Consider the following 23111-nt stretch of genomic DNA (forward strand, 5'->3'; position numbering starts at 1 on the left):
GCGCGCGCGAGAGAGAGAGCGACAGCGAGCACACGAGAGCAAGAGACAGCGCGATAGAGACAGCGCGCAAGAGAGAGAGAGCAAAAGAGAGAAAGCGAGAGAGCGAGCGAGAGCACGAGCGAGTGCCCGAGAGAGAGAGAGCAAGAGCACGAGTGAGAGTGTGAGAGAAAGAGTGAGAGCGCGCAAGAGAGCGAGAGCGCGTGAGAGCGGAAGTGCGAGAGCGCAAGAGTACGAGCAACAGCGAGCACGTGAGAGCGAGAGAGAGCGCGAGAGAGAGCGCGAGAGAGAGCGCGAGAGAGATTGGAGGCAGTTCAGATTGATTCCAGAAATGAAGAGTTTGTTGTATGATGAGAGATGAGCAGTCTAGGCTTGTGCTCTCTAAAGTTTAGAAGAATGAGAGGATATTTAATTGAGATATACAAGATGCTAAGGGAATTGACAGTAGATGTGGAAAGGACATTTTCTCTTGTGGAGTAATCCAAAACGAGGGGTTTCCCATAAAGGGTAGCAGATTTAAAAATAGATGAGGAGAAATTTATTCTAATCAAAAGGGTCCTGAAATGTGGAATTCAATACTCCAGAGAGTGTGGTGAATACTGGGACATTCAGACGTTTGAGGAAGAGATAGATAGATTTTTAATTAGTAATGGGTTCAAAGTTATGGGAGTGGGCAGGCAAGTGGAGCTGAGACCAAGATGAGATCAGCCATAACCGCAGTGAATGGCGCAGTAGGCTCAAGGGGATGAATTGCCAACTCCTGCTCCTAGTTCTTATGTTTTTCCTCTGCCCAATATTTACTCCCTTTTCTTCAGGGAAATGACCACCCACCCTACTCACACAGGACTTTTGCAAGCCATTACTCTGGCTCAATATTTCCACGCAGCATAGCTTGGGTGTGAAATTTACTGCACAAGGGCTCAAAACAGGTTTGTCCTAAAAAAATGGTTTGTTGCTTTGGGACGATGGCTCAGTGGTTAGCACTGCTGCCTCACAGTGCCAGGGATCCAGCTTCAATTCCACCCTTGGGCAACTATCTGTGTGGAGTTTGCACATTCTCCCCGTGTCTGCGTGGGTTTCCTCCCACAGTCCAAAGATGTGCATGCTAGGCGGATTGGCTGTGCTAAATTACCTGTAGTGTTTAGGAACGTGTAGATTAAGTAGATTATATCGGGTGGGCCTGGGTGCAATGGTCTGAGGTTCGGTGTGGACTTGTTGGGCCAAAGGGCCTATTTCCACACTGTAGGGATTCTATGATCTATGGTCCACAGATGATCGCCACTTATCTTCCAAGATGAATCGCAAGCAAGACAGTCTATAAATAAACTTCATATAAAGCTTGGGGAATAACACGTCAGACAAGCAACATTAATAGAGGGAGTGGTGGTGGAATATGGGAGGAGGGAGACAAGAGTTACAAACACCAATTTATCCACTGCACTTCTTGTAAAAATGGAAGTAATCTTAATGCTCCACCTATCAGCTCCACTTTTAGCTGAGGTAATTACCTTAACAAAGAAAGTCATCTAATAGGACAAGTTTATAAAGTCTTAACAGGTAAACATACTGCCCCATAGTAGAGATGCACAGACCAAGAAATGTCCTGACCACTGGATCTCACCAGGACTTTTGGTCACTATCTTTGATCTCATTGGCTTCCAGCTAGACTGGGGTTGGCAAATTTTTGCAAAATACAATTCATCAAAGGTTCTTGCATCTGACTGCTGGGATGGTGAACAAATCGTCTGACAACATTTGTTATGAAATGTACAACTGGGTTTTCAACATTATCAGAACCACAGAACATCAAGAATAGGTGCATTCAGCAGTGACAAGAAATGGGGTGGAATTGAGGAAATACCAGTTGATACATACCCCCGATTCTGGCATTATATGCCACCCCCACACCACAAATCCCATTGTTGGCTACAGCTGCCACCTCACCAGCACACCGTGTTCCATGCCTGTAAAGAAACAGCAACCATGAGAATTCCACAACCTGGTTTGTTTGAATTGTTGTACAAGCACATTTTTTAGTAACACATTTTCACATCATCCTCAATTCCCGTCATTCTCAACTCCAAAAAATTTACTTACTCAGGTGACATTGACCGAAACATCAAACAGCTTAATGGATTCCTTCAGAGTTAGAATCAATAAAACACTTAACACAGACCTGGCAGTGAAGCTTTTTCCATAACTAGGTATGAATTCCTCTGCTACTTAGTTGTAACAAGAGATCGGTACACAATCAAATCTCCAACTACCAGCGATGGAAACTTACAATCACCAGCAATTCAGCATTACTCAAATAATCCTTCCAGGCAAAACTCTATTTTAGTGTTTTTCATTGTGACAGAAATGGAAGTAAAAGAATTTTGGCTACAACATTAATTCATTACTGCCAAATAGTAATGTTATTCTAAACATGTACCAACAAGATTCAAGACAAATCATGAGCTTTCTTTCCAGAAGTCAGTTTGTTTTACTGCATCAGAAATGCCCTCATGTCCTAATTGTGTTTTTAAGCTGCCATTAAGCACCAGATGATTAGGTCTTCAGCACAGACTCTGAAAGATAAAATCACTTTTTTCTTCCTTACCATCGGCCTCAGGGTTCTTAAGTTCGGGACACAGAGATAGTGTGTAAAATTATATGGAGCCACAAGGGTGGATAGGAAGGCACTTTATCCATTAGCAGATGAGTCAATACCAGAGGCATAGATTTAAGGTAAGAAAGCCAAGAGAAGGTTTGAGGATATTTTTTTCACCCAGAGGGTGGTGGTAATCTGGATCTCACTGCCTGAAAGGGTGGTTAAGTCAGAGACATTCCTAACATTTAAGCAGTGTTTAGATATTTACTTGTGTTACCACAGGAAAACAGGATTTGTGTAAATAGATCTTTGTTGACTTGCACAGGCTGGATGAGCTGAATGGCCATCTTCTGTGAAACATCTTATAAAACTATGAAGTAGATGAAATTTTTTTCCTCTTCATGAATAGCAAACATTTAAAAGCAGCCACTCAGGCCAAATCTACGTAATTTGTCAAAATAACTAGTTAGTCCTACTCCCCTGCTTTCCTCTGGTCATGGCAATTTTATCTCCCCTGAACATTTGTTTTTGTATTATTATCAAATCTGCATCCACCTGGTCATGTGGAAAAGTGGGTAGTCTCCCTGCATGAGCTGGGTTCAAGTCCTACTCCAAGGCTTGGTGACCAAAGAAGTACATTCATATCATAGCCAAACAGGGTGCAGATGATATTGCAAATGTTTCCAACACACACCAATGGCAAGCAGTAGGAGGATGAGGGGTTCCAGGTTCACAATAAGCAAATAGAAACCTCTATCATCATTATATAAAGTTCAGTTGGCTAGATAGCGAGTCTTAAATCAGACTGACACCAACACAGGATTTGATCTGGACGAGCAATCAGCAGGTGGATTGGCGTTTCAGGCAGACAGCTTGAGATGATAATCCAGTTAGACAACAGGATGTTTTTGTTAATGTCACCTCTGGTTCTTTTGCCAATCAATTTAAATATGCAGGCTTTAGTTATTGACTGTTCAGCCATTGGAAATAGTTTCCCTTTACTTGGCCCAACTAAACTATTCAGGATTTTCTATCACATTTCCAAAACTGCTTTAAAATTTTTTATCAGGAGTTTAACGGAGTATGTCAATAGAGTCCTCACAGGAAAGCATTTGGAACCCAAAAACCTTGCAAAAAAACCCTCAAATTTACCATGACCTTTCTCTGAAGTGACCTACCGATTATCATTGAGTTGTGTGTAACGGGGCTGAGGATCAGGGTCGTTATTGTTCACGTCGTAACTGGCACCTGGATCCTGGAATAGGAAGAAAAACACTGATTCAGTTCCCTTTTTCCTATGCATCACTAAGAATAAAACATGACTAACTTGAATCTTGGTTGATTCCTGCTAGCACACTGTCAAAATTAGTTAGAACCCAGTGACATCAGCCAAGTTGAGAACAGCAAAAGGTATTGAAGTCAGACATTGGTATTTAAACCAATCTTTCTTCTGTATCTTCATCCCCCAGCTCCATAAGTCAAGAATACATCATTCAAGTGTTTCATGTTAACGAGGAGAAGCAAATCAAAAAGGTAGAGAAAAGAGGGAGTATTTTTATTGAACATAGTTATTTTGCTTCAATATGAAATTGCACATTAATTCTAAAACTGAAATATTTGATTCCAGGTAGCCCGGGCAGACTGGATCTTCTCCAATTTATTGAGTTGCTTGGACGGCAGCAATGAGCACCACCCTGGGTGTTACTCTGTCAAATGTTAAAAGGATCCTGATGTCAGAATTCTAGAGAGCTAGCTCTGGGCTTGTGTGTGGATAAGTCACCCAATAGTTTAATGTGCACTAGTTAAAATAAGCTATGTGGGACTTTGAGATACCTTTTCCCCAGTATTTTGGCAGACAGTACGCAATTTCATTTTCTGAAGACCAAGAGTCTTGGGAATTAGCATTTCTTTATCATACATACTGGGTGACAATTGTTAGATTAGGTCCCCAACAGCAACCCAAGAATAAAACAAACAGATCTACTTACATAATTAGCAGATAGGTCTGGATGATTCTTCTCAATCCCATCATCCAGAATAGAGACTACAACACCCTTTCCAGTGTAACCCTGCTTCCAGGCTTCTTTCACATTCAAGTCATGATGATTCATGTTATGCTAGACAACAAACAATCACAGCAGTGAATTGCCCCGATTTACTTTAAAACAAAAAGAATGACAATTAACCCTGACTGCATATTGACAACATGTGAAAGTATCAAATCCTTTTCATTTTCACCTTGCCACTTGCCTAATTTTGCTCCCATTTACTTCTAAGAGTTCTCAAATTCCTTTAGATAGGTCATTACGATATTTTACACATGAAGGTGCTATATGGATACAATGATTCATCTAGAATATAAACACTTGTGTACAGTGTGCTGCTTTATTATCTACTTGAAGTGGTACAGGTTAATACCTCAACATATCAAATATGTGCAAACATGCAAATTAATTAAGTGCACAACATTTACTACCTTGGTGGATCAGTGAATATATTGTTAACCAGTGTTTAAATCTGGCTCATACTTGCCTAGGCATTTTATAGGGACAATGACTTGCAAATACCACATTTGTTATTAACTATTCACCTCACGCAGTTTGTGAATTTCAATGAAATTAATGAGCAAAGATATTCTATTTTATTTAAGAACGTTAAAATGTCTGAGTCATAGAGCTGTACAGCATGTAAACAGACCCTTTGGTCCAACTCGACCATGCCAACCAGATATCCTCAACTGATCTAGTCCCATTTGCCAGCATTTGGCCCACATCCCTGTAAACCCTTCAATATGTCCACATCCAGATGCCTTTTAAATGTTGTAATTGTACCAGTCCCCACCACTTCCTCTGACAGTTCAATCCATACATCCACTACTCTGCATGAAAAAGTTGCCCCTTAGGTCCCTTTTATATCTTTCCCTTCTCACCTTAAACCTATGCCCTCTACTTTTGGACTTCCCCACCCTGGGGAAAAGAACTATCCATGCTCCTCATGATTTTATAAGTCATGAAAATAAATTTCTGTCAAAACAGCCCAGGAGCTAAAAAAAGAAAAAAGGACACTCCTTTGGTGCCCAAGATGCTTGTATTGTTTTTACCTAAAAAAAGGTGCCTTTGAACCAAGATGTGGTATGCACAGTAAGGCTGACAAGAGCTTAAAATCACAGTCTTAACCAAGTATTTTCTCGAGTCTGAGAGAACAGGAATACTATTCACAAGTTCAAGATTTGTAGAAATATTTTTGTAATACACATTAAAATATGGGAAGGGGACAAACTAATCCATATATGAACCAAAAATTACCTATGAACAGTAATAAGTTAGGGAGAGCAAGAAGCAGTTGCTGGTGGTCGTTTCTTAGGATTCCGAAGCTCTCAAAATTCATCAATTCAGGACAAAATGTAATGCAAAACACTGCTACAAAATGCTGTGCTTCTGTGTTCTGGTCTTGAAACAAACAGCAGAAACCAATGCAGCACCTTGAGCCTCTGCCACATTCATTTAAACCAAGGTGCTCTGAATAACCTTCATCTGCACGCTTTAGAACCAAAAAACTGTCAACATGATTGTCTAAAAAAATTACATTCAGCTTTAAAATTTTCAAATGACATGTACCTATGTTCCAGAGTGGTGGGAGGGAAAATCACTTCAGTTATGCACAAAATATTGTGCAAAGAGGTGAGCCTGACGTCATTCCTGAATGACCCAGTTCTAATTTTAGCATAAAATAGTTAATGCAATGTTTAACAAAGAAACGATATTCTTCCCAAACAAAATATATCCCACAAAATCTCTTGACAGCACTTATTCTCTTGATTTGAGGCTTGCATTAAATTCACATACCAAAATCCCCCTTTGCTAAATGAAATTAAAACAAACAATTTTCTCAAACATTTCAACTATCCTTCCGCAATGACTTGGTCCACAGTTCCTATTCCCTTGTGGACTTTTTCTTTAGAAGTCTCATGCCATTCCCTTACTCTACCTTATCATTCCAGGTATGGGAAGCCTTCATCAGAAGGACAGAGTAAAGAACTTTTGGGGAGATTGAGGGGGCAGAATCTGCATCTTTCTGTACTGACACAACACAAAGAACTACTTACTTACCAGGTACCACTGCAGTGGGAATTTGGGATCATTTGGTTCAATGTAAATGTCTCTCTTTTTCCTTTTCTTAATTACTTGCTGTTCCAGCCATTTGACCTGTTTGTAAGAATAAAGTCTTTGAGGGAAAGAAACTTTTCATCTATAAGAGCATTACAAAGCAATTCTGTTTAAACAGATTAATTGACACAATTAGTGTAACAATTCAAGTAGAAGGAAATAGTGGAAGATATTATATTCTGTTCCAGATACTCCACCCAAATTTGACAAATTTACAAATTAAACTTTTTAAAAAAAATATACTGCATAACAAAGACTCAAGAGTTGCTTACACAATGGAAATGTAGAATTTCTAATTCCCTCCCTCCCAAATATTTAGCCAGACACATAATTTCAGCTAAGTCAATGATGTTGCAATCACAAGACCTGAAAGGCAACTACCATCTGTGCATGAAGTCTAAGACTGAACAATTTAGATGAGGTCAAATCACAAAAGGGACTCTCATATTATTGCAGTGTAAACCCTGCTGACTAATTCTCGTGAGCTTTTGTCATTTTACACTGTATTATTAAACAACGGATTGAGGAAGGGAATTCATTTTCTGGTTATTTTTTGTTCAGGGCTTTGCTCTTGAAAAGCTAAGTCACCATAGCCCTACTAGGGCATAGGCTGTTCTCTCATTAGAGAGAGATGACTGGTCATGGAGTTTAACCTGAGAATTACCAGTCAGAGGGACGAGGTTGAGAAGGTGGGACCTTCATGTTAACCTCAGCTAGTGCAGGAACTGAACTTGTGCTATTGGTATCACTCTGCATCACAAACCAGCTGCCTTGTCAACCGAGCTAACCAAACCACACACACCTGCCACTCTTGACAAGTAGCATGAAGATTGAATGCATACAAGCTTTGACATCCTCATTGAAAGAACAATTGTGACAAAGCTATTGCTTGCTTAGAGCATCTGCTTGTCCTTACCAGAAAAAAAAATTGATTAGCAGCATACAATAATTTAGAAAGCTAATAGAAATTATAGTTTAGATGCACAGAACATGAGCATTGCTCATCACAAACTTGTCATTTCTGTCTAAGAGTCTAACCTGAAATGTGTCAACTGTCCTTTCTTACAGACATGCTTGTTTTAGTTCAGAAATTATTATTTTTTCCTCCCCAATTTGCACCAGGTCATGCATGGTATCTCCAACCTTGGTAACCCATTACAGTTTTTAATTCAGGCATCATCAAGGAAAGAAACAAAACTATTTTGGCTCCAAGTGTTCCTACAAATGGAATATCAGTGGGTGGTTATGTCTACAAATGAGTCCTTTACTAGCATGAATAGATGAAGGTCAAATCGGCTAGGAACATTGCAATGTAATGTATGATTTTAGTTTGTGAAAACCATACTTGGTATTTCACAATCAAAATAAAAGTATTTGTATCAACGATATGAAGTCTCCTTCAGATGTACTTTTATAATCAAGCTGGAATACAAATTTACAAAGAAATCAGATTATTTCATTATTAGTTTGACATAATATGGACCAAAAAAATTCAGCAAAAAGGGATGAGGAATGACTGACTGCTTCAACTGGCATCTAGGAAAGTGTCTACAATTCTGTTCACCACTTGTGATGTCTTTCACACAAGGTTTTGGAGAATGGTGGCGTCCTTGGATTCTAAAGATATTCAATGTTTGATCAATAAGGGGCCGATTGCCCCACAATACCTGCAACTGCTTACTGAGAAGGTCATACAATATATTGGTGTTATAAAAGGACAAGTTACCTATAAGAGGTAATGATGAACTTCATGGCCTACATCTAGCTTCGTCAATAGGAGACCGCTGAGATACAGGAAATGCATCAGTGTCCTCAAAACAGTCTTGAAAAGAGGTTGCACATCTCAGGCAGCATTGCCTTATGACCAACCAAATAGAAAAAGGCTCTGAACACAAGATTTGCTGACAAGGTGCAGAGGTGAAATAGAGGTATCAGCAGGAGCACAAAACAACCAATCTACCCAACCCCAAATGTTAGAGCCTGATCACACATTGTACTTATCAGTCAACTCAAACAATTCAATTAGAGTAGAATCATATTATCAAGAATAACAATGGACTGCCTTAGAAGGTGACGGCGGCTCCACACCTTCAGGTAGATTCAAGGATTCTACTTGTATTTCTCTACTCAAGTAGCAAATCTGCAAATCTGGTTTAGCACCTCCAAGCAGGTTCAAATTATCCTAAGACAGCAATCAGGACCATAATTATGCATTAAGTTCATGCTTTGATACAAGTGCCTCAAGAGCACATTGAGCACCGGTTTTTATTCTTGGGCTAAAATTACTCCAGAAACTCCTTGGGGATTGAATTGCCCCAACTTCACTCAGGTTTCATCCAATACAGTAGGCTGTTAAACCTTACATACAGTCATCAGTCCTCCAGGATCATCTTGGTGTTTCCATGAATTGGAAGACTCTTGCGAATAACTTGGGAATAGGGGCATTGGGAAAAAAAGTTAAATTGTCTTTTTCTATGTTAGTTTCAAAATATTATAAAAATGTTATCTGTAGTGATTTCAGTTATTCGATGAACAGAGACTATCAGAGAGGAGGTTCAGTATTGAAACTTCTAGGAACACAATGGTTGGCAACCCTCCATGTTGGAGAAATTGGAATTAAACAATTCCCCAGCCTGATCTTTCAGGGAAGTTATGTGCATGTTGTAAGCAGCTGTTTGCAATACCCCAGTGATCATATTTCAGCAGTCCTTACACCATACATACTGCTAAAATAGACAGCATTTCATCAGCTGGGAAAGGAGTTGTAGTTTCACTTTACCTCAACATAGAACTGAAAGAGGGAGAGGGCCAGCACCTATGCCAAGCACACCTGCAGGCTGTATCAATTGAGGGAGAAGACAATTAGCTCATCTGCCCCTGCCTGGTTTAATTAAAAAGGAGAATACACAATGCTGCAAAGACTGAATGTTATAAAATAGTCAGTAAACACAAACCCCTTTTATATTTATCAAAGCAGACAAATTGTGGACCAAAGACAATGGCAACTGGCATGCCTTGCCTCTTTCCATGGGAATATTTCATAAATCCCAGGTTTAATGTTTTCTATGTATTGTTTGCCTCTGCCAGCTGCATCCTGTTGGTTTACTCCAAAAGGAAATAAACCCAATGTCTTTGTTACTTAATCAAAGTTCAACCCAAGTCCGTGCTGTTTCCTTTATTGATTTATTAAACGCCCCGTTTAATTAAGTTATAAGACGAGGAAATTTTTTGGAAAATGCAAAACAAAGGCAAAAATTCACAGAAGCTTCTCAAAGTACCATCTCTTCCCAGGATACCACTTCAAAATGTTCCCTTCTGGTACTTCATGCAAGTGGTGATTTTTAAGTGTTGACAGATTAGCCCTTTAAGGGAAGAATCACATTCAGTAAAATGATGTGTAACAGTGAGTGCCTCACAATTTTCTATTAACCTCTAAATGAGCGAGTGTACAAACGACTATCAGCTGACATCAGTTAACCCATTGGAGACCAAGAACTGGACCCGGCAACTTCTAAATCTTCCTAGGCTATTTCAGACGAGGGATTTTTTTTAATGAAGTTCTTTTACAAGACATGGAATCACCAGCTATGTCAGCATTTCATCTATTTGGAAAAAAGTGCTTTAGCATCACCTTTCTGAACTACTTCAGCCCATGTGGTGCAGGTACACCCATATTTTGGTTAGGGAGTTCCAGAATTTTGACCCAGCAACACTTAAAGAACAGTGATACGTTTCCAAGTCAGGATAATATGTTGTTTGAAGTGAAACTTGCAGGTGGTTGCGTTGCCATATATCTGTTGCCTTTGTCCTTCTTGGTGGAGGAGATTGTAGGTTTGGAAGATGGTATCAAAGGAACTTGGTTGCTACTGTGCATCTTGTCAATGGCAGGCACTGTTGCCATGGTGCATCCGTGGTAGAGGGAGAAAATGTTGGAAGATAGTGTGCTAAATCAAGTGGGCTTTGTCCTAGATGGTGGAGAGTTTCTGGAGTGTTGATGGAGCTGCAATCATGCAGACAAATGGACAGTATTCCATCACATTCCTGACTTGTGCCTTGTAAATGAAGACTTTGAGGAGTCAGGAAGAGAATTCCTGGCTTCTGACCTGCTCTTGTAGACACATTTATATATCTGTTCCAAATCAGTTTCTGGTCAGCGTGCTGATACTGGGTTATTAATTGACTTTGAAGAGTATTACCATCGAAAGGCTAATGGTTAGACTCTTTTGTTGGAGATAATCATTGCCTGGCACCTATCAGCAAAACTTGTCTCTGGTCTGTCTAAGCCTGAACCTTGTCCAGGTTTTTTTGCTGCTTCAGACTGCTGCAGTATCTGTGAAGGTGCAAATGATGCTGAACATTGCGCAATCATTTACAAACATCCCCAGCTACTGATTTTATGATGGCCAGAAGGTAATTGATGAAATAGCTGAAGATAGTTAAGCTGAGAACCCCATCTTTGAGGAATTCATGTAGCGACATGCTGGGACTGAGATTACTGGCCTCTAGAAAGGACACGTTTCCCTTTGAGATGGATAGGATTTCAACCAGTCAGCAGTTTCCCCCAGCAATTCCAAATTTATTATGGCTCCTCGAAGCCATACTTAGTCAAATGCTTTGAGGCCAAGGGCAGTCACTCTTGCCTCAGTTCTTTTGTCCATGTTTGAGCAAGGCTGGATTGAGATCAGGTGCTTGATGATCATGGCAGAGCTGGAGTGTCAGTGCAATTATTGTCTTGCCAGCACAGTTTGATTTGCTTGATAGCACGGTCGAAGGTCCCTTCCCATTGCTTGGCTGACCATTAACAGTTAATTGATGAGGGAGATAATTGGTTAGGTTGAATTTGTCATGTTTACATGCTTAGGACACAGCTGGGCAATTTTCCACATTGCTAGGTACATATTGGTGTTAACGCTGTACTGAAAGCATTTGGCTAGGGGCATGACGAATTCTGAGGCACAGGTCTTCAGTATTATTGCCTAAATATCGCAGGGCTCAAAATCTTATTTACACACTAAATTGCTGTGAACACAAGAACATAAGAACTAGGAGCAGGAGTAGGCCGTCCGGCCCTTCGAGCCTGCTCCGCCATTCAATAAGATCATGGCTGATCTTTTCGTGGACTCGGATCCACCTACCCGCGTTCTCACCGTATCCCTTAATTCCTTTATTGTTCAAAAAAAATCTACCTTATCTTTAAAAACGTTTACTGAAGTAGCGCCAACTACTTCACTGGGCAAGGAATTCCACAGATTAACAACCCTCTGGGTGAAGAAGTTCCTTTTCAATTCAGTCCTATATCTGCTCCCTCTAACCTTGAGGCTATGCCCTCTTGTCCTAGCTTTACCGGCCAGTGGAAACATCCTCTCTACTTCTATCTTCAAAAGAACTATTGTATTCTCCATAAATCTTCAGTGCAGCACCTTTTCTAAGAAAAAAAAGTACTACACATGGGCTAAACCTGCAATGGGGCTTATTTCTTTCTAAGGGATAAAATAGTACATCCCAGAACAGTCTACAGAAGACAGTTATGCTGTTGAGAATATCCATCATCATATCCTCAACACTCCCAAGATACAGATGGTTAAATGGCTGTTTTCAATGCCACCAAGCAGAGAGTACTAGAATTTACTGGACTGGAACATAATACAATATAATACAGTACTTCTTTTGAAGGTTCACAACAACTTAGTATGTAAATAAGATTTCAAACTAAATTGTGCATGAAGTAGACCAAGGTCAGAATATAAAAAGTGTTAAATCCACACATGTTGGCTACAAGTCCACAAAGCTTAGATCTGGAGCTTAAATGCACAAACAGAATTCAGATTCAATGGTCTCAATTACTCCAGTACTATTAAAAACAGAACACAAGTTGACAGAAATGTACTTTGAAGACTACAACAGCACCTTAAGGCCTCAATGTGTGACAACTGGTGCTACTAAAACAGCAGTTTCAAGATTCCCTTCTGCTTCTCAATGGAATCTGAGGAATTGGCATGGGAGTGGAATCAGAGCTTCTTGCCTGTCTGCACATTCAATCTTGGTCCCACCCAAAGGAAATAAACAAGCTCAGTAGGTTCAGCTCGTATATTTGCAGGCTGAATTTTGTTTTTCTATGTAACAGATTTCAGGTTCTGAATTACAGCTAGCAGGTCTCAGACACCAAAACCAGGCTAGAAATTCCAGCTAGTAAATTCAGTTCAAGACTACAAAAAGTTAGGCTTCTGAACTGAACTATTGATCTGTCTAATCCAGGGGTTTTTAAGTACATCTGCTGAGTTTATTCATTAGTCTAGTCAGGGGCAGATTATTGATGGTCTTTTGCAAATTCAGATAAAATGCCTCTACTGTTTACCTTCGTCTACTCACTTTCACTTAGTTGAAAATACAAGGGTTGGTAAACCAAGGCTGCCTCTTTTGTCATACTGACTACTTATTTATTTTTTAATGTAGCTTAGGAACAAAATCTTTCAACAAAAGTCATTTTTTCGAGGTAGTTAGAAATGGCCATTTTTACTCTGATTGCTGAGGTCCATTTAACGATAGAAAAATTGAATTCAAGCCTGGTCCTGAATGTACCTGAGGATCCTGTAGCAGTTTATTCTGATGATGCGCATGTTGATTCAATGATCGTTTCGTCACCCCATTATGCCGAAAATGATAATAATCATCAAAAATCTGCAGAACAGAAACACAAGACTCATTAGTACTGAATTATAAATATTAATAATTTAAAAATATATAGATTTCATCACGTCAATCAAGTCAAAAGTAACACTTCTGAAGCAGAAGAGATGCATGTTGTTGTGTAATATACAAAGGTACAAGACTCCTTCAGAGTCAGAATACAGATCTCAGTATTCCCCTAACTGTGGCCTTTTGAGCAACCCCAATCTTAATTACTTCATCAACTGCAGCTTTGGTTTCAGCTGCCAAGGATGTAATCTCTGAAATTCCCTTCCCTAAATGTCAGTCTCTCCCTCCTACGTCAAGATGCTTCTCAAAGGTATTTACCAAACTTTCGGCCATTTGCCCCAACATCTCCCAATTTGGCTCAGTATATTTTGCTTTATAATTCTTCTGTGGGACATGTAACTTGGGACATTTTATTACATTAACCAACTTTATAAATGAAATTGTGCATTTGACAATTTGGTTTTGGCCAAGTCAGTTGATCTTATTCCAAACAACAATATGGGTGCCACAAATGACTTCAGTACCATAAAGTGGAGTCTTCAAAGCAAACTTGCAACCTTCTGCAATGTGTACAGAACAGGATTTCAAATTTTAAAATGACACATACGCACACAGGAATTAGGAATACATCAGTTGGCCCCTCAAGCTTGCTGCACTATTCAGTAAGATCATGACTGATCTGATTGCAGCCTAAGTCCAATTGCCTGGTCACCCCTAATACTCTAACGTTTTGGAGATCCTGGGACAGGCTCGGCAGAGACAAGCACGAGAATTCCTGGAAGCATGGCACTCCATGAAGCAGGCTATTAATAAACACATTGAACTCGACCCCATATACATTCCACGACGGAGGAAACCCCGAAGTGTGGCAATCCATCGCAACGGACCCCAGAGTTTAAAAACCAGGCGGGAAAACACACCAACGCTTCATCAGAGGCTGCACTGAGGATGTAACCAAGCACGGTAACGAAACGTCTGCAGAACAACAAACCAGCTCGGCGAGCCAGCCAACCTCAACACCCCTAATACTCTATGGATCCATTGTTACTCATTTATCCCTGTCTTAAAATTATTCAATGACCCAGCTTCCACTTCTCTGAGGTAAAGCATTCCACATTGTCAATGCTCATTTTTTCAATATTCTTCTCATCACCATCTTAGATGAGATCCTTTGTTTTGCAATTTTTGTTTGAGCTTTATATTTACACTATTTTCCAAATGCCCAATTATAACATTTACCAAATCACAAATGCAGTTAAGATGTAGGATAATTTCAGAATAGAGTCAGTCATCTTTAACTTTAATGACACAGAGATAGCATACTCTCTTGGTGAAGTCTGCAATTATTGCCATGAGGATATCAGTCTAGCAGCCAATTTGTTGTTGCAGTAAGGGTGGCAGGCTATTTGACTATCAACAGAATCACACAGCAATCCTCATCCAATTCTTACTTTATTCAAATCCAACCAGTACTGTTCACCTCCATAGACTAAAATTACAAAGATAATTGTAACTACTATGGCAAACCTGCGATCCCACCAGTTAAGTGGGAAAAAATTAAGTGGCGCTTAATGTGGGAAAGTGCTAGGGCACATGCTTTGGTATTCAGAATCAAAAGACAAACTATTTGTTAAATGAAAAAACTCCCAAAAAATGTGCAGGGATCAGGATGTTCTTGTGTATGAACACAAAAAGTTAGCATGGAAGTGCAGAAAACAATGAAGACAAATGGAATTTCGGCCTTTATTGATAGAGAGTTGAAGTTTAAAAACAGGAAAGTCTTTTTAAAACTGTTAGGGTGTTAGTGAGACTGAATGTGGAGTTGAGTGTACAGTTTTGGTCCCTATAGAGTTCTACAGTCTTCAGTCCATTGCGTCTCTGGTCAAAAATAACCACTTGTGCATATCTAAATATTTCTTACATGTTGAGGATTTCAGCATCTACCATCCTTACAGTCGTGGAGTTCCAGATTCCCACCATCCTGTGAGTTAAAAAGTTTTTTCTCACATCTCTAAACGTTCTGCCCCTTACCTTAATTTTAATCTATGCCTCCGGTCATTGATCTCTCCATCAAGGGAGGAAGTTTCTTCCTGTCTACCCTATCCACTTAAGTATGGATGTGTTGACATAGAGGCAGTTCAAAATAGATTTGCTGGGCTGATTCCTGGGATGGTAGGGTTGACGTATCAAATACAGTTAAACAGATTAGGCTTTTATTCATTACAGTTTAGAAGAACGAATGGTGATCTTTCTCTAGCATACATGATTCTGAAGATGTTTGACAGGGTACGTATTGAGAAGATGTTTCCATTAGTAGGGTTTCTCAAACTAGGAGGGAGGATTGTTATAGAACAAGGAGGCATGCATTTAAAACTATGATGCAAAGAAGCTTCTCAGGAGGTAGTGAACATTTGGAATTCTTTGTCCCAGACAGTTGTAGAAGGTAGAGGGAAAGAAAGTAAGTATTTAGAGAGGAGGTAGGTAAGATTTTTGAAGCAACAGGGAGTTGACAGCTATGATGAGCTAACACAAAAGAGGAGTTGAGGCTTGGGGCAAAATCAGCCATGACCTTACTGAATGATGGGGCAATTTTGAAGGTGCAAAGATCAGCCAGGGATGACAGATTTGAAATTGAACTTGGCAAGTTCTATATGGATTTCTGCCAAACGAATTAGGCCCATTAAGGAGCCGATAGACTGTTTTCCAGAACGGGGCTTTTTCCCCTCCAAGTAGAGATAAAACTAAATGAGCTTGTGTAAAAACAGCTGGGCGTAAGTGAAGGGCATAAAACAGGCAGGGATCAGCGTGGAACGAATAGAGCTCCTGGATACATCAAATATGTTTCTACTTGATCAGTTTATGAACAGCATAGTAAACCAGGCAAGCAACAAATGCTGCTTTAACAAAAAAAAACACATGCACACGCAGACGTTCATTTCATCATACACAATAAACCATTTCAGTAGGTTTCCTTTGATAGTTAAGTTGCTATTTGTGTTCTAACAGAACCATATACATGAAAAGGTTTCAGGTTAAATTACAAGTTTTTGAGTAAACAGATGTCTACTGGGTACAATCAGTGATTGGGCCCTGTATTTTTGAGGAATGGAGAAGCAAAGTGAACTTGAATTCAGGCTTCTGTTCATCACAACGCGCTCTTTGCCCAAATCTAAAATTACCTTGGTGTCTCATTATCCAGACTGCTGCCTATTACAAACTCTCCCAATTAGCCACCAAGTACTTTTGAGTTCTTTGACTTGTGTACAGCAAAATTTCTGAAAACTGCAGTTTGTTGAACATGCCATGTTAACAAAATAGAATGCAACAATATATGGATTAGGTGCCTAAATAGTAGCAACAGGAAAAAAGTTCATTAACCTGCCCGATAATCCAGCTGATGAAGCATTTCCCAGTGAAGATTTACCACCGGGATGCAAACCCAGAAGATAACCAACATGCATCATGCTATATCCTATAGAGCATGACTAATAACCTCAAGGAAAGCAGGCAGTATTAGGGGAAGAGGGTGTAAAAACTAGAAGAGGTCACTTGAACAAGATTTACAATGCGAATTAAATGAAATGATTCAATTAGTTTAGTCAGGGGTTATCGTTTACTATATACGTAGAAGGTGAACTAAAGGTTCTAGTTTTATTTTGTTCTAAGTTGGCGTAAGTGATTCACAATGATATCAGAAACAATGTTCTGTGACTGTCTGCAGCTGACTCCAATACTTCATCTTTGAAGTGACTGAACAATTACTCAGCCCATCGCTGATTCAATCTATTTTTACAGACTGACAGCACTTTACAATTCAGCATTTGCATTGAACTGAAGTATCTAAGAAACCTCAAATTGATAGAGCCCAATCAAAAGGTGGAGTCACAGGCCTAGATCCTGATATAACTAATGATCTATATACATGATATACAGATCTGCTTCTGTAGCATACGTGTTGGAATAATATGAACAAGATATCATATCTGTACTGAATTACTGTATACAAACACAATTTGGGTGTATTGGGAACACCAAGAAAATTGAGGCCTGTAAACATTGTTAGTGGTAAATTATTCTGAACCTGAGGCTTAACTGTTTGAGACCAATTCTACATGCTGTTGCTTGGTACAATGCAAAGTAGGATTGTTCTCCTCTCCCTTCTCATTTAAAGTTGAAACAAATTTACCAAAAGTACAAATGTCTACAATTTTTCAAGAAATTGGATTTGTACTGTGCTGGTCATCCTCAGTAAGTGCCAGAGTACTTGACTCAGAATCGCTTTCAAAGCATAGTCATGGTTTTTACGTAGGCAAATGCACCAACTGGTTTGTGCACTACAAGAGTCCACAAGTGCCGACTTAGATTATGTATTCGAGTCCTGGTGAGAAGCTTCGCCTGGAGGCGACGGTTCTTCCTCTCAGATGCAGCAATTCCTAATCCTTATCATTGAATTGTTGGTTTTCTAAATACATAATCAAGTTAGCTGTTAATACTTTCCAAAATCAAGAATCAAGTGTTAAAAAGGCTGTAGTACTGCCCAAACTGGAGGGGGATGCTGAGCTTACCTAAAATTCAATTTTAGACTCCATACAGGGCACAAACCAGTATGGGTTTGGGTTGAAAACATTAAATCTGGGAGGTGATGTGCATTTTTGCAATTGATCCAGAAAAGTAGTGACAGCGACTTAAGGTTAAATAATATGTAACAAATGGGCAGCGGAGGGGGTCACAACAGTTATTTCACTCCAAAGCAAACAACATAACCTCAAACCTTCAATAGCAATTTGTAATCAACCTCTGTTCATCAAGTACTTTAACATCTTAAACCTTTCCAAAGATTGCCGGTTATATACAGTTTGTATACTTAAGTATGAATTTCTATAGAAACTCAATAATTCTAACAAAATTTTTTATTTAAAAGGTATTTACATCAACTACATAATTACTGCAAATTTGAAACCGAATGTGTTGCCAAAAAAGCCTCCAGATTTTAAAATTTGTTGTTAACATTCAGCATCTCTTGCTGACAAGATTTAGAATTGCTGATGCTACAACTTCCCTAGAAGTCATCCACTATATAAATTGATATAGACCAATGTAGCATTTCAATGTTTCAACTGTCTGGAATCATTTTTAAAATAGTAGCGTCAAAATGTTGGGATTTATTCCTAACTTCAAGTGACACATTTTGGAACCTGAATATATTTGCTCATGTGTCGGCTTTTTATTTAAAAAAAGCATGTTAAAGGTTACTAAGCTGAATGAAGTTGACTGAAAGCTTTGAAACGTTTATTTAGAAGAAAAGAAGTCATTTTAGTTAGGAAATGAGTACAACCAACAATTGTTGTGCAATGGGCTGAATACATCAAGAGCACCAGAAGAAGAACAACGTAGGCTTCCAAATGAGGGCTTCTGGTAATGTTTTGCCCCTGGTCTCAGTTGCAGAGTTCAAATAGTGTATCCCCAAATTCTGAAATTCCCTTTCTAGACCATTTTTCCCCTTTGTCTCCTTGAAGGAATTCCTGAAAATTATGGCTTTGCCCAAGCTTTTAGTTGCCTATGATAACAGCTTCTCTGGACTTGAATTGTTTCAAATGCTCGTGAAGCACTTTTAGATTTTTTATTATATTGTGTGCTGTTTAAATGTATATTGTTGTTACTTTGTGTTTTTAAAATAAAATTGTTACTGCTTCTCTGAATTTATTATAAAATAAAAAAATGACATCCAAGTAGTGTTACCTGCTGGTCACAGGTACTATTTCATCCTGCTTGTGTAGGATCAAAGTATGCAAGGTATTCCATCTCCTTGTTTTTACATGCAGTTGAAATCTGTGTGACATCATTTAGGTCTATCAAATCTTGTTAATTTAGTGGGAAGATTACTTCTCCTTTTAGATTTAAAAAAAGCATTGTTGCGTTGTGTTCTGCCAACTACACAAGTACCATGCATCTTTGGTTGAGGAACAGGAGATGGACAAACATTGGAGATGGTGCAGGGAAGACCTTGGAGGCGGATTTTCTTCTCAACGTTGGGTCTAAGATATGAGGAAATACAAAAATAATTTGAGGATTTCATCTTTAAGAGGACAATATAAAACGTTTGAATGTATGTCTGGAATATGTTAATTAAATTGAGTAGATTTGGGTTTGGATGTTCAGATTAATAAAACATTTTTTTCCGTCAGACAACCATGCTCATGTGGAAAGGGTTTTCAGGGAGACTATGAGTCAAGAAACCTATAACGTTTTATAAAATATGCAGATCCTAGAATTGGAAGATTTAGAATTACTCTGGATATCATAGGGGTGAGGGGAGGGACTGAAGATCTTCACCTGTAATTATGTGAAAATTGTAATCCGATATCTGTCCTCTGAATGGAGAATAAAGCACATACATGGCTAACTCTGCATTCTTGCAGAGATTGTGGAATGATGAGCAAGGATTCAATTTCCATCATATGCCTATTCTCTACTATAAAGTTTAGACCCCTTAATTACACGTGCTAATTACATACTCTACTTGCAACTGAATGTAACTCCTTTTTGAACTCGGGTTAACCCAAATATATTAATAGGGACAGAATTCCTACAAGGTCATTTTCTAAGTTCTGTGAAATGAATTGTTGCAAATTGAATCATTGCATAAAATGTAAGAATAGTGGGTAGTAAGGGTTGTTTTTTTTTTTACTTAACTTTTTATTAAAATCAGCCTATTTAGGGATGTTAATACACACCTCTGGGACAGGTAGGACATGAACCCAGACCTCCAATCCAGGGGTAGGGACACCACCACTGTGCCACAAGAGGGCCCTTCAACAAAGTTAACCTTTGAAAAATTAAAGCTCCCGTATAGCTCAGACACCTTCCAGTACGGCAAGTGCCACCTTCCTAGAAAAAGTGATGAACAAATAAAATTGTTATAACTTTATATCATGTTGGCTCAGTGCACTGTGCCAACCTGCACTACTGGCACTGTTGGCTGTATTTGGAACTCATTTTTCCACATTGTTGCAATAAACCCACAAGACACCTTTCAAACAAAAATTCAAACAAAACCACTATGGTGGAATAAAGAGATTCCATGAGCTCCAGGAGATCGCAACTTCACATACACATTTTCCTACTAGTGTTATGAAAGCTATTGCAGCTGCGAATCTACTTAAATGAGACATTAATTCAAACCACCTTCACCAATGCTACACTAAAAAATGCTACAAGTTCAGTATCTAGTTGGGAAATTAGTCAACCTGCACATTTATCCAAAAATATACCAGGATTACTAAGTGCAAAGAAAGAATCTGGACCTTAATTAATTACACCATTTTCTGTATAATTTTCAAATAAATTTGCCAGTTAGCAAGTCTGAAATCTCTGTCAAGGTTGTAATTTACAAATTAGGCTGGCTATGACACATGATGCATATAGTACATTGTCATTAATAGGGAAGCTGGTTTCAAAAAAGGAAAAAATAGATTTTTTTTAAAAAAGGTAAGCATCAAAACTATTTTGAGCAGTCAACTACAGAGATTTTCTCCAAGCAAGCATGCGACTTAAAGATTCTCAGTTACCTGGGATGTTAATTGCTGAACGAACACTAAACTGAGTTTTATCATACAGAAAGAGATTGTCAGAGGCTACTGGTCAGTTCAGGTCATGTTGAGAAGTCATTTTGGTAGCATAGCAATTGTTTCCAGACTGTCAGATTTGGAAGTCTCCAGGCAAATGGAGTTGAAAAGAGGTCTTAAGATTGCCTTCTCTCCCTCCTCCTACAAATGAGGAAGGTTAGCTTCAACTGATCAGTGACCAGATCCCTGACTGATCTGTGCAGCTCTCCAACATGGTGAAGCCAATAAGGATCTGATGCTGATTTCTACAGACAGGAGGTGTAGATGGTCACTGCCCATGGACTGTACCCCGAAATACTGCAGGATGCTGGCCAAGCCAGAGACCTGGAGGAGCATGCAGCTCGCTAGCTAAGAGGTACCTGCACTGACTTTCAAGTGGGCAATTAATAAAGTAAAGTAGTAGAGATTAAATACCAGTAAGATGTAAATTTCGATATGCCATGCTGCTCACTAATTGGATTTACATCTCGTTACTCAAACCTTGGATGCAAAAAGAAAATCAAACCTTTGTTTCCTTGACAAATCTCATTTTTCAAATCTTTCCAGTCTTTCCAATTGACTCTGCATTGTCCATGTCATTTAGAGGCTGGAAAATTCAACACCATGCTCCACTTCCAATATGACCACGGTATTTTCAACATTCTTGTGGAGCTGGCAGATGTGCCTTCAGATTAATATTTGACACGTAACAACGCAACACTCCCTCAGAAATTAAGAAATCTTAATTTCTAAACAGTGAGACTACAAGGAAAAGGAAGCTGTGTGTACAGATTAATGAAATCTTGAGAGTTTAAAATGAACACGTCTTTTTCACTCAAAAGCTGATACCTTGCCAGAAGTTTGTCTAATTTGTTTATAATTCATAGCGTATTTATTGCAGATTAGATGGTTACATTTCAAATACACGACCACTGTTGCTATAGAAGATTAAAAGCTGAAGAAACTTCTGAAAGATGTGATATGTTGTGTGAATACCCATTAGTTTCCTTGAAAAAAAACTGTACATTCATAAGAACAGACATACTTAGGGTGCCACAGGTTAAGATATTACTGTTACAACAAAGCATCTCAGGCAGGAAATTAGCAGCTCAGAGTTTGGATTAACATTTTATTGTAAATGGAAAGCACATGAATTAAATGAAAGGAAGATAAGTTAAGGTTGAGAAATGGACATACAGTACTTTGGAATCCAGTTAGTAGATGCACTAAAAAGCAGATCAGGTGGTGTGGTTAGATGCAAGCCAAAGTTCTTAATTCTGTCCCCACAGCCCTCACCTTCTATTGGAGCACACAACTGCCTATGGCACCAGTTTCTTTCCACACTTGCTATTACATAACCTCCAACAGAATTTGCCAAATTATTGCTAGTTCTGTTTTATTGAGCACCTCCCCTTCGGAAACTGAGTTGAAGATTAAGATCAAATTTCAAATGGATCAACTGTCTTCCTATTCAAAGCTAAACATGGTTACTTCACTTGGTCTGTCTTCCTAGCAGTTAAGCTGTTTTGAAGAGTCAAGATCTACAGCTGCAGCCAGAGCCAAATTAATGGGTTCAATGTCAGTCAGATGTCAAAATGTTTCTTTTAATCCATTATACACATTTTGCAAATTCTTTTCTACCACCCCAAACGTATAAGATACTGTAATTGTGGTCTTTGTTTATCATTAGACTGCTTCAGTTGGTCTGTTTATGCAGGGGATTTTTTATCGAGCGCTCACAAAGAACAAACAGAACATTTAAAAGGCTGCAATTGGACTTTCAATGCAATGGTAAAATCAAATTATGTAATGAGATCAATCATTATCCACTTGACGAGAAGAGACCTTGAACTGCCTAGTTACTCCAACACTAAGTAAAACAATTCTCTCTCCACCAGCACACAATTCTTTTGTAAGACTTCAAACCTTCCGTCTAATTAATCTATCATTGCTCCTTAGGCTTTTAACATTCAGGATTGTCATTTAGCCATTTTATCTCCACAAGGAGATGAGGCAAGATTTAGGATGCATAGGATGGAGAAGGAAACTGCAGGG

General features: G+C 39.0%; 1 protein-coding gene across 1 annotated transcript in view; it reads right to left on the minus strand.

The window, feature by feature from the left end:
- furina (furin (paired basic amino acid cleaving enzyme) a) overlaps positions 1-23111 on the minus strand; it is an 83210-nt gene that overhangs the window by 19794 nt on the left and 40305 nt on the right. The window contains exons 2-6 of the mRNA XM_048617101.1: positions 13336-13434; positions 6700-6795; positions 4579-4707; positions 3769-3845; positions 1873-1961 (exon numbers count right to left, since the gene is read on the minus strand). Of these exons, the coding sequence (XP_048473058.1) occupies positions 1873-1961; positions 3769-3845; positions 4579-4707; positions 6700-6795; positions 13336-13434 (490 nt within the window). The remainder of the gene's footprint in view (positions 1-1872; positions 1962-3768; positions 3846-4578; positions 4708-6699; positions 6796-13335; positions 13435-23111) is intronic.

The sequence above is a fragment of the Rhincodon typus genome, chromosome 36 (genome assembly GCF_021869965.1).
Source record: "Rhincodon typus isolate 14 chromosome 36, sRhiTyp1.1, whole genome shotgun sequence".
Taxonomy (NCBI): Eukaryota; Metazoa; Chordata; class Chondrichthyes; order Orectolobiformes; family Rhincodontidae; genus Rhincodon; species Rhincodon typus.